Raw genomic sequence first — 13,641 nt, forward strand, 5'->3', positions numbered from 1 at the left:
ACAGAACATTGCATCATTGCAGAAAACTTTATTGGATAACACTGTTTTAGAGCATTAAATATGGTGGACAAAAAGTCATGAATCACTGGTAATCTTTGGGGAAAAAGATAATGCAGACTAAAAAATCATCAAGTATATTGCAATTAGCCTTGCAATTTATCAAAATGCATAGTTATTGCTGACTATTCATTTACTAAATTATTATTGTCATCATTTTTTGTTGGAAAAGAGGGCAAGAACACAGAATTCACTGATTTTACAAGGTTTAATATGGGCAATGTCACATTGCTTTGTCAAAAACACAAAAATGAAATAGACATAAGCTCCAACCTCAAAAGAATTTATAGAATTATATACTGGTTCTGGCTAGAACCATCATAGTTTGTTAGTAAAATTAGATGAATTAAGAAGCAGATTTCAAGGGTACCTGGGTGGCTCAGTGGTTTAAAGCCTCTGCCTTCAGCTTGGGTCATGATCCCACCAAGGTCCTGGGATTAAGGCCCGCATCAGGCTCCATGCTCAGCGTGGAGCCTGCTTCCTCCCCTCTCTCTCTCTGCCTGCATCCTGCCTACTTGTGATCTCTGTCTGTCAAATAAAAAAGAAGAAGGAGAAGAAGAAGAAGAAGAAGAAGAAGAAGAAGAAGAAGAAGCAGATTTCATTGTAGGCAGTATGGCCTAATTGGTAGGAGCCTGACCTCTGAAGTCAGACTGCCTGTTGATATTTAAGCTATGGTTTCACCATTCTTTGTTATGTGACTTTAGGCAAATTAATCTACCTGTATCTCAGTTTGCCTCATCTTCCAGTGAAATGGTGAGAGTAATTCTATCTACCTCATAGTGCTAACATGACATCAAATGAGACAAAGCTTGTCAAAACATTTAGAGCACTGTTTGGCATTTAGTAATCAGTGTATATTATCAAATTTTATTTTATTTTATTATGTTTTATACTCAAGGATCCATATAGAGATACTAATAAGTAGAAACTAATATCATGGCCAAGAGCTAGCCCAGGAAAGAAGTAAGTTCCTTTATATACCTTCCTTTGTATAACCCTTATCAGTACCAGAACCAAGGATTTTCCCACCATTAGATACATATACAGGCAATGGACCCTCTCTCTACAGAGCATTTGTTCTTCTGTCATGGCTGATTTGATCTCCATGCAGATAAAAAAGAGTTAGGGATCTGGTGGGGACTGGAGAGCAATGTCTATTCTAATACCAAAATTGATCTGATTTGTATTTTATTTTAAATCATCTTTGGATGTTTATGTGTGGATTATTTAGTCGTTAGTTTGAACTATGAACATTTACATCCCATGTGAAAATATCCATAGACCTTCTTCCATCCCCAATAGGTACATTAGACAGTATTTGTTGTATGAATGAATTAAAAATAATGACTTATTGGATATAAAAATTTGGGGAGTATTTCTTTTTTTCAGTGTTCTAAGATTCATTGTTTATGCACCACACCCAGTGCTCCATGCAATACATGCCCTCCTTAATACACACTTGGGGAGTATTTATAACATAAATGATCATGAGTGATACAGAATTTAATTCCAAAACTGGAAAAGGCATTACAAGTTGTAAACAAATATTTTTTGCTTTTGTTTTTAGGGGGTTTTGTTTTGTTTTTGTTTTTGTCAAAAATTAGTTTGGGAATATTGTTACTCCAAGCACATATTCTTTAGTTCTGCCTCACGTTCCTTCACCATTGGCTCAGCTGGTAACATTTGTATCTAATAACTAATATAGGTATAGTAGGAACTTGAAATTGCATTATGATTATTAGGTTTGCAAGGCTATTCATCCTTCAGTTATATTACTGAGTGTGACAAAATCCTGAGAACAAAATAGGTAAAATAACTAGTTGAGTTTTTATTTTGAACTCTACACCTGAAACCAATATTACACCTTATTTTAACTAACTGGAATTTAAATAAAACCTGAAAAAGAAAACAATGCACCATGGAAAGAAAAAGCAATTACTATCTTTTAGAACATAAGGCGAAGATGAGTTGAGTGAGAACTGAGGGGGGGGGGTGTGTGTGTGTTTGGGCTGGTGGCAGAAGTCCAAGCCCAAACATAATTTGGAAACCTTGCATTTTCCCACTTAACTATCCATTTTCTTACTCGAGGGCATTTGCAAGCTATGAGCAGGTATTATGACTGATTCTATTAAGCTGTCAGCCTCTTCCGGAACAAAGCTGATCTCACTGAAGATGTGAAAGGATCCTTTGCCCTAATATAACATAGGTCACATGTAGATTGAGTTTATAATTTTGGACTGTTTCATGGTTACATATTCCAGGTGTGTCCACAATCTGCCTATGTTTTTTTAATTCATGAAAACCCTGCCATATTCATTTATGTTAACTTTAATAAAACTGTAAATTGGTGATTAAGGACAGCAGACTAATTCTTTTTTTATAACAAATATTTATTTGTTTATTTGAGAGAGAGAGAGAGAGAGAATATGAGCAGGAGGAGGGGCAAGGGGAAAGGGAGAGAGAATCAAGAGATTTCCCCACTAAGCACGGAGCCTAATGTGGGGCTTGATCTCAGGACCTTGAGATCATGACTTGAGCCAAAACCAAGCATCAGCCGCTTAACTGGCTGAGCCACCCAGGAGCCCCCACAGACTAATTCTTTGATTTGTAAAGATCCATATGTTGTCATGTATCCATTATTATTATTCAGAGATACCAAATTTGGGTATCAGATTATTCCTCAGGAATAGTAGTAAGCCAAGTTAGCAACAACAATGAATAAAATTTTCATTTCCCTGTCCCTGATTTTATTATTAAAGTCTGTCAAGTTACAATCTGTTCTGTTTCTGCAGAACTCTGGTGACAGTATGGAAGGAGCACATCAATTCAATTTGAAATATCAAGACAAATGCTTGAGTAAAATATCTAGCACTCAGACAAACTTCCAAAAGCCACTCCTTGGTAGTGAAATGCCATTAAATCCTTTAGGAAATCATTAATAGATTAGCATTTGGAAGCATAATTACAGTGAGTCATGAATTCCAATTAAATAGAAATAAAAAGACAAATTATATAGTACCCAATCACACTGAGTACTTAATAACAACATAATACAATGTCAGAAGTGACAATTTAGCATTGATTGATACAGTTTTTAGTAAAAGGCAACTACACACATGTACACATACATATAAAGACATGTTTAATATGTATTTATTAGTACTTCATACATTCCATGTATGCGGCCATATTTCCAAGGATGTAAAGAAATATATTGAGATGAAATAAAGGAGCTGCATGAAAATGGGCAGAGTTGACACTTTACTGCCAATAAACTAAATCTTAAACCAAACTGACTGTATTAAACTTTGTACAAAACTGAATCTTCTAGGGGCGCCTGGGTGGCTCAGTGGGTTAAGCCTCTGCCTTCAGCTCAAGTCATGATCCCAGAGTCCTGGGATCAAGCCCCGCATCCAGCTCTCTGCTCAGCAGGGAGCCTGCTTCCCCCACCCACTTCTGCCTGTCTCTCTGCCTACTTGTGATTTCTGTCAAATAAATAAATAAAATCTTTAAAAGAAAACACTGAATCTTCTAAGCATTGACTCTATTCTTTATTAAGGTTCAAATGTATTTTCAAATGACTTAATATGACGAATGTCTCTTTTAACCATTTGTGATATATACTTCCCAAAAGGGGCAAAATATGATAAAAGAGGGGATAGTATGTACTAATTATTAAGATTTTTCATAATGTTTCTTTCTTTTTAGGCATAAGCCTTGAACTATACATATATGCTAGAATCTGAGTCATTATTACAGGTAATTTTACTAATTGTAAGGGAAATGGGGATTTGATTGGCTAAGTATGTATCAATTTTGGAAATGTCTCTCCTTTGCTACTTTGAATCTGGAGAAGACCTATAGTGTTTCAGAAGAGCTACAGCTGCTGTCAATGGGCCCAAATGAATTACATGAAGTGTAACAGAGTTGTGAAAGTCATAAATGCCAAATAAAATTGAGTCATCAATGACTAAAAATGATTGGGGTTTTGGAGTTGTAATTTTCCTTTTTAAATGCCCTTATTGATCTGTTGCAAATACTGTTAACCCTGTATTTGGCAAATGATGAGGACATTATCACTTGTGTTCTCATTTATAATAAGCAGATTAACTTGCTGTGAAATTTTAACTAGGCTGAGACACAACAATAACCACCTAATGAACCAAAGCACATTGCAGTTAAGTAGCTAAATAGATGTATACTGATTACAAGGATGAAAAATGGATCTGTCTACTTGCAAAGAATAAATTGTTCATAGAATAAATTGTTCATAGAACTATTAATTATTTTAAGAGAAATTAAAAATTCCTAGCTCTACACAGATCATATATATATATATATATATATATATTCCTAGCTCTACACACATCATATATATGTGTGTGTGTATATACATATATATATATATATATATATATATATATATATATTACAGCCACCTAACTCTTAATCAATATAAGACACTAAACTTATCTAATACAGTTTACATGGTGAAGAAAGTCTGATCTCTGTGACACCTTAGGAAAACAATAACTGAATTTGGAAAGTGCAGGCTACAAAATCTTAAAGCAGAAATATTACTTTATGCAAAATATTACTGCCACTCTAAATCCTGTTTTCAAAGTTAGTTTATTGTTTCACCAAATATGGTGTTGAAAATGTCAAAGAAGGAGTTTAAGAGTAAGTTATTTGAGTTCATAGTATTTGATCATTTACTAATTTTAAGCATTTTGGGGATCTTCCTTTACAGTATTGTATTTTTTCTCATTTTCATAACATTTTTCTATTTGTGTAGATGTTCTTTTAATTTTTTTTTAATTCAAATGACCTTTCATTTTTTATTAGGCAGAGTGGACAAGAACAAATATCACTGTCAGTTGGATTCTCTTGTGTGTATGATTCCTGTTTGCCACCATACAGTAATTTTGTTTGTTCTGTTCTCTTTTTGCCTGTTAACTGCTGTACTTTGTCCCTATCCATTCATTCAGGTGTCCACGAAATTTAAATGTAGTTCATTGAATTATATATTTTTTCAACAACTTTTCAATGTTACAATTCAATTCAATTCAAAGACAAATACGGAATGTACTATACTTTATATACATATTTTGGCATAGAATCATTGAAGCTATACAACAGTGAAAGTAAAAAAAAATAATAATTTTGACCGTATATATAAAAATCCTTTCATTGGGGTCTGTTTGTGTACATATACTAAAAAGAATGTGTTTTTAATCATGACAGTTTAGGTTGAATTTCACAACTAATGAGCTACTAGTCTTCTCAGAAAGTAAAAGAATGTGGCATAAGGGCTGTATATACCTTGTTGTCTATCCCCATACCATCACTCCAGGATAGAAGTGTCATTGTTTACAAAATAAAACTTGATTTTTTTCTTCTGCTTTGCTTATATGTTTCCTTTTATTTTGTGCTGTATATGTAGTGTTACAATTATATATTTATCTGTGTAGTAAATATAAATGGAATGTATATTTCTCTGTTTTCTGAGGTATGACAACAGTTATAGAGCCTTTAAATGTAACATACATTTATTAAAATTATCAGTATTTAATTAGGATATAATACTGCAGCTAATATACTAAAAGTCTGTTCATTTTGTTAAAATGATCAGATGTTAGTTATATGCTAAATAATAATATAAAACTACATTGATGATTGTATTAGTGTTTTATTGCTGCTATAACAAAATATGACAAGTTTAGTGGTTTTAAAAAATGCAAATTTATTTTCTTACAGTTCTGTAAGTTGGATGTCTAACATAGGTATCACGGAGCTAAAATCAAGGTGTTGGCAGGACTGCATTTCTTTCTGTAGCTTCCAGGGATGAATCTATTTCCTTGATTTTTCACCTTGTAGAAGCCATCTACGTTTCTTGGCTCATGGTTCCCTTCATCCATCTTCAAAGGCAGAAATGTATCTCTCTGATTATTCTTCTGTAATATCTCCCACTGACTTCCCCTTTCTGCCTCAAGTGTAATTTTTGAAAAAAGACTTTTATTGTTTGTTTATTTGTTATCAGAGAGAGAGAGACAGAGAGCACAAGCAGGCAGAATGGCAAGCAGAGGCAGAGAGAGAAGCAGGCTCCCTGCTGAGCAAGGACCCCCCCCCCCCCCTCAACCCCTGCCGAAGCAGGACTCCATCCCAGGACCCTGGGATCATGACTTGAGCTGAAGGCAGTGTCTTAACTGACTGAATCATCTAGGCATCCCTCTAAGTGTAATTTATCTATCTCAGGGGCCTCACTTGAATCTGAAAAATTCATTCACCATGTCATATAACATATTTACATGTGATGTAACATATTCACAGGTCTCAGTCATTAGGATGTGGAGTGGATATTTTGGATATTTTGGGGGCCACTATTTTGCCTATTACTATTCCACCTGATACAATGATAGACGTTGCAAAATGTTAACTTCTACTAATGAAATAATAAGCCTTAAGTCTTGTGCTACAACTTCTGTATTTAAACAAACATTTATAAGAAGAATTTACAAATTCTTTAGGGAATTAATAAATTTTAGGCCTCTCATGCCAAATCAATGTGAAAATGTACAAGCACATATTTGACAAACTAATTCTTAGTGTTATGATAATTAGAATACTGATGTTGTAATTATAGATAATTAGAACATTTAAGAAATTATTATGGATGAATTAAATATTTTATAGGATAAACATTATCTGTCCCAGCATGTCTATTACCCTCTCACATTTATTGCATATAGGCATAAACACAGCAATTTGGTTTTTCTAGTGATCAAATTAGTTGAATGATTGTCAGATTTATTCATCAACTTGTGATATATCAACATAATGAATAATTTCAGGGTTTTATAACAATATTCATAATCACAAAAGTCTTGAGTACTGTCACAGTTACTGTAGAGATATGTAAAATATGTTTTATCTTTATTCTAATTCATTATTTAAAGTTATAAAAATCTAAATGATACTAAGCAATTGATATTGACAGGTTTTAGTGTTAATTTGGGAAACCTATCATTGTGTCATGGGACTACCAAAGCATTGCTGGCAGAATTCAGCATAAATTCCTAAAGTCTGATAGAGTGCATATGTATTGTTTCCATAATTTTTATTTGTGCCAAAACACTCAATAGGTACCAGATGCCACTATTTGTGAGTTTTATTCCTAGGTTCTCAAGTGTTTACTTTTGGAAGATCTTAGAGAGTAAGATCACTCTCCAGGCTTTGGTATATACTTTATATAAATATAAGAGTTTACAATAACAATAATCTTCATTGCACACCTATGTTCATAATTCCCCATGAATTTTATAGGAAAGGAAATGGAAACTAGACTTTCTTGAACCTCTTACATATACCCAGTATGGTACTGAGCCCTTTCACGTTCTCTTATTGGCCTCCATAATATCCCATTAATTTTATAAGAACAAAAATGTGCATTTGTCAAAAGATACAAGTTTAAGACCAAGTATCATGAGCATACATGCTTTTGTGATAAGTGAGAGGTCAAAATTTCAAATGTTATGGACTCAACCAACCTGAAAAACTTGGTGAACAGATGAAATTTCCTATTGTGTTTACTTTTGTGTCAGGAACGGATCCCAGAGAGTCCTTCTCCTGCCCCCTCTCTGGAAGAGAATCATCATCCTGACAGTCAGATTTCCTCCCACCCCAGCAGCAGTGTGTCCAGCTCTCCCTCTCAGATGGATCACCATTCAGAGAGAATGGGTAAGTATCTCATCTAAAACAAGGAATTAAAAGATATTCTTTTGGGAATTTCTTCATTAGTCAATAGAAGTGGGAGAAAGAAAGTGGAGGAGTTGATGCCTCCTTAATTAAAATGACTTTTTAAAGTGTTTTTTTGTTTGTTTGGTTGTCTTTTTTTTTCTGAAGCAATATGAACAGCAAATGAAACTTGAAGTGTTAGAAGTTTCTTCTCTGGAGGGGTCTTCATTCACTGTGTCACTGGATTCCTTGAGAACAATATGATGGGATCTTTGAAGAGTATATGTTAGTTCAACATATTGGTATTTAGGAGTTCATGTGATATAATACATATGCTATATTCACAGCATCTTTGAATAATGAAAGTTAAAATATCTTTTAAACAGTTAATCATTTAAGAGTGATTAAAAAGTAAATCAAGACACAATTTGCTGGGGCACCTGGGTGGCTCAGTGGGTTAAGCCTCTGCCTTCCGCTCAGGTCATGATCTCAGGGTCCTGAGATCGAGCCCTGCATCAGGCTCTCTGCTCAGCAGGGAGCCTGCTTCTCCCTCTCTCTCTGTCTCTCTCTCTGCCTACTTGTGATTGCTCTCTGTGAAATAAATAAAAAAAAATCTTAAAAGAAAGATACAATTTGCCACAATCTCAATAACTTAGGTAAAAATATTTAATATGTTTTACCTTTTTTTTAATTATCTTGGAAGTATTACACCATAGACACTATCCCAGAAATACTAAAACAGTATTGTCAGTGATGTCATATGTTGGAGACTTGAATCTAGCCATAGTTCTGGAACTGAGTAGCTATGAGACCTTGGGTATGTCACTTAATCATCATGAGTTTCTTTACGTTATATATGGAAATAATTACTGCCATGCCTAATGCACTGGGTTTTTGTGAGATCAAATGAAATAATTGGTGGAAAAACTCTTGAGAACTTTAAAGTACTCAGGAATTGTGAAGGATAACCACTATTTTTGTCTGTGTAGATTTACCTTGATTGTTTATCATCCCTTGATGTCTGATTTTCCTTAGGTATACAGGTATTATCAAGTGCATTCAGTTGTAACAATTCTCATTTTGTATATAATAATTATGAACCAAATGAGACAGGTAAAATATTTATTAATCTTTTGTATCTACACAATCCAATTTCCTAAATATCCATTTCCTTTAGGAAAAAATTATTTCTTTTTTTTTTTAAGATTCAATTTGTTTATTTGAGAGAGAGAGAGAGTGAAAGAGAGCATGAGAGGGGAAAAGATCAGAGGGAGAAGCAGACTCCCCACGGAGCTGGGAGCCCAATGCGGGACTTGATCCTGGGACTCTGGGATCATGACCTGAGGTGAAGGCATTCGATTAACCAACTGAGCCACCCGGGAACCCAGGAAAAATGATTTCCCTTCCTGTTTTAGTCTTACTCTGTAAGGACATTCTTTATATGAAATCTAAGTTTTTATAGTTCATAATAGTGATTGCTTTAAGACACTCCAAAATTATGTTTTGTGTTTGTTTGTTTGTTTTTTTGTGGGTAGGAGAGGAATTTGAAGGATTAGTAGAGGTGTTAGTTTCTGAATTTGTGCTGGGGAAGGGTGAAGTTTATTTCTGCCTTTTAGAAATTTATCCAAGTTTCATTTAGCCTGTGAATATTATATATTGTTTGTGGCTCATAGTAAGCCCAAAGAGTCTCAAATCTGGCTTCCCAGTATAATCACTTGTGGAGCATTTACAAATTTGGATGCCCAGGTTACATGCTCAGAGTCTGATTTACCTAGTCTGGAATAGAGCCTGGCAGCATTGTTTTGTTTTGATTTTCAGTGTCTCCTCATGAGATTCTAACCTGCAGCCAGAGTTAAGAACCACTGAGCTAGAACTTGAGGTTAGTGGCTCTAAGGGAGTAAGTTTAATTCCTGGAAGAGGTGATGGTTTTCTAGCTTTACTTTATTACGGCTTTTGGACACAGATTACCTGGTTGTAACAAAACTGTGTGCAACTGATTTAAGGGAGTCTGAGCAAGACAAGCAGATATAGCCAGATGACCACTAATGAATCAAGAAACAAAAACACTCATTATTCTGTCAGGATAATCTTTGTATTGATGAGGGGTGGGGGAGAGAGATGAGAGAGAGAATTATTTATTAGGGGCTGGCTAAGAGCAGAACACATAAGGAAATATACTATATGACAGATATACTGAAAGAGAATGGTATCTTACACTTAGAAGTAAAATCAAATATTTCTAAAGCAATGTAATATCCTAAAAAATATATTAACCACATAAAACATTTCTAATTCCACTGGCAGTAATTAGGCTGTCTATGCACATTCCTGGTGTCTAAGCATAATAGTGAAATTGTCTATAAATGAAAAAAAAAGTTTGAGGATTTTGGGGTTAAAATGACCATATTATATTTATAGAGTAAGACAATTATTTTAAGATTTTGTGTATTTATTTGAGGGCGAGAGACAGAGATAGAGAAAGCACAAGCATGGAAGTGAGGGAGAAGAAGGCTCCCCACTGAGTAGGGAGACTGATGTGGGGTTCTATCCCAGGACCCTGGGATCAAGACCTGAGCCAAAGGCAGATGTTTAACCAAGTGAGCCTAGCAATATAATATTTTAATAAAATATAACAAAAGAGAATTAAATGATAAACTATGAAAATTGGCATGTTTTTCCTCTTTCAATATAAATGTTTTCTGAAGAAGCCTTTATATAATTAATTTCCAGAAAGTTATCCTTTACCTATTAATTTTGCTCTATGTGTTTATAAAAAATTATATAAAATGAGTTAAATCTGTAATTATTTTAACTCATTAAATTTAGTGATAAATTCTTTCTAGAAACATTTTAGGAACTAGTTTATAATTATGCAGGTAAATAGCTAATTTGCATATGAATTTTAGAAAAGCAAATATTTAAAATAATTTAAAGAAAATATGTAGGCAATTACATATGCACTGTATATTAATTCCACTTTAAAAATTCACATGACTGGGACACCTGGGCGACTCAGTCTGTTAAGCATCTGCTTTCAGCTCAGGTCATGATCTCTGGGTCCTGGGATGGAGACCTGCATCAAGCTCTCGGCTCAGCAGAGAGTCTGCTTCTCTCTTTCCCTCTGTCTGCCTCTCTGTCTACTCATGCTCTCTCTCTCTCTCTAGCAAATAAATAAATAAAATATTTTAAAAAATAAAAATTCACATGATTGAGCAGCTTCTTGATTTTTAAATTACATAATCATCAAATCAACATAAATGATTCCACTGTTTCAGAAATGGAGATGTATACAATTCATGTTAGTTGTTATTGGAGTAAGAGAGCTATTTATATAATATTTTCTACCTTTCTTTTTGGTATTTTGCAAGGAAGTTACTCAGTTTTATGTTTCCTTTACAGCTATGATGCCCAACAATAGAGAGGAACTTATTGTTGATCAGGATAATGGACCAACCATCAAAAAATTCCAAAGGGATAATAAAGGTAATATGATTTTTGCTTATTTGATGGACATATAAATATTAGATAGCAACTGAATTAACATTCCAGTGCTGTATATTGCATCTACATTTCCTAAACAGAATATATTTATACTGGCTTCAGATAAATTATTTTAGTAGTAAAAAAAAATGTTTGCCTATAGTTTGTTTGTTTAATATTAATAAATTACATATCAGCCTGAAGTTTTTCTGTGCTTGTGATTGGAAACTTCACTTTAAGGCCTTTTATAATGCCTGATCAGAAATATCTGACTCTTAAGTTATTATGTATGCACTTTGTTAACTAAGTTTAAATGACTCACCATTTGATAGTTACATGTGAAAAAACAAGCTGCTGTCATGGAGAAATGATGTTCCCCCAACAATCAAAAGAGATTTTTAAAATATATGCTTATCTGGACATTTCAAAGGAAAGCTTAGCAAGTTACTCCAACCAAGTATTTACCTGAGTGTTGATAGATATGATACCAATCTAGCTTTTGATCCACTGAGGTACATGTATCATCTCTGCACAGTGTTCAGTTTTTTCTTAGAATATCAGTTTAAAGAAGGTAGGGAGAGTAAGAATTTCAAAGTCATGCTATCTTGATATAAAAACTGAGTATAATTTTGTTTAAAAGGCTAAAGAGTAAGAGAAAAAGAAAACATACTGGCATATGTTATAAGCTATACATTATGTCTGTCATTGTGAATTAAACAGTAACTCTAAGCTAAAAAGCATAAGCTAACATGTAATTTATCAGATCACCAAATGGCCTGTTTGTACTTCAGCATAGGGTATATTTTTCTATTTCTACTAGTCACAATATATAGAAAAAAAGACTTCATGATCTGAAGAGTTAATGGAGAAATTTTTCTTTCTTCTGTAGACTGAACTTCTTCCTAATTACATAGATGAGCATTTTAGTTAGAATTTGGAATAATGTATGATTTTAATTTCATTGATCCATGGTTGGTTTCCTTGCCACATGTTTAGTCATTTCTTATCCAAACACTAAAAGGCTATACCCTCTGGGGTTCCAAGATGTAAATGATTGATTTAAGAATACTTGCCAGAATAGAAGCCAGTTTTAATATATTAAAATACCCAAGCTCTTATACAGGTAATGGAATTCTAGTTAAAGTTGAAATTTCAACCCAGCAACAATTTGTTCCTGAGACCTCTTTACCACGAAGTCATGACTATTTGAACAGTGTGGTAGTAAAACAACTTTTCTAGGAAAATCTCCAGCTGCACATGATATATGTGATTCTATCAGAACTGCAAAACCCATAAGTCAAAATGGCATTTAGGGCTGGCCTGTGTGCTGCAGTGCTCAAGTACACAGTACTGTGTCTTATGAAAAATAAGCTGGTTGGGGCACCTGGGTGGCTCAGTGGGTTAAGCCTCTGCCTTTGGCTGAGGTCATGATCTCAGGGTCCTGGGATCAAGACCTGCATCAGGATCTCTGATCAGCAGGGAGCCTTCTTCTCCCCCTCTTTCTCTGCCTGCCTCTCTGCTTACTTGTGATCTCTGTCAAATAAATAAATAAAATCTTAAAAAATTAAGCTGGAGTGCTAGTACAGATGTACAGTAACTGTATTTCATAAAATACACAATAGTATGTACTGGTATTTCTGAATCTCTTGCTGTGGGAATGGCAGTTTTACTCATTTCAATCAAATAGATTGGTCACACATTCTGATGAGGGCATTGATAGGAGTGGCATATTAAACTGTACTTAGGTTATAGTGGAAAACTTTCCTTTAAATGAGACGTTTGATGTCAAATTCTACCAGTTATGTATGTGATATTAAGATAAAATATGTTTTTTCAATAAATCTGAGTTATTAAAAGGAAGTAAAGTTAAAGTATAAGTATCAACATTATCAAATATGACAAGTAAGCAGTTAATACACCTGTGGCAAACCTATGTTTTCACATCTGTTTTGAGTAATATCATCATGATTTTAAAAATGATTTATAGCTCTGGAAATTATAAAATGCCACCTTTGCTATTATGTGGAAACTTTAGAAAAATGAAGAATTACCATTCAAGTAAGACTGGGTGATAGAGCAATACATGCCTCCATAATTTACATTTCTCCTTGAATTTTCATGTGCAGACATTTCCACCTCCGTATAGTCTGGGATTTCCTGGCAGTGATGTCCATTTAGACTCTGTACAAAATGACTTACCAAATTGGTATTTTAGTTTTGACTCAAGTATTTTGACTAAACTGATCAATTAAGAGAAATTTTTGATTTTATTTTTCCACAGACCTTGTCAAACAAATTGACAAATAAATAAAAAAAACTTAGGAAAAAAATGAATTCCATAACTGATTGTTAAAAACCATGTAACACAAT

The 13,641-nt window shown here is 33.9% G+C and overlaps 1 protein-coding gene across 3 annotated transcripts in view; it reads left to right on the plus strand.

Annotated features, from left to right (window-relative positions):
- The window catches only part of DACH2 (dachshund family transcription factor 2), a gene marked incomplete at both ends in the record, with an annotated part of 854,168 nt that overhangs the window by 717,287 nt on the left and 123,240 nt on the right, over positions 1-13,641 (plus strand). For 2 of the 3 annotated variants that reach the window (XM_080794934.1, XM_080794935.1), the window contains 2 exons: positions 7,659-7,794; positions 11,191-11,274. In XM_080794934.1, coding sequence (XP_080651060.1) covers positions 7,659-7,794; positions 11,191-11,274 — 220 coding nt within the window. The remainder of the gene's footprint in view (positions 1-7,658; positions 7,795-11,190; positions 11,275-13,641) is intronic. The other variant, XM_080794936.1, reaches the window with a different exon arrangement.

Source organism: Martes martes (assembly GCF_963455335.1).
Source record: "Martes martes genome assembly, chromosome: X".
Taxonomy (NCBI): Eukaryota; Metazoa; Chordata; class Mammalia; order Carnivora; family Mustelidae; genus Martes; species Martes martes.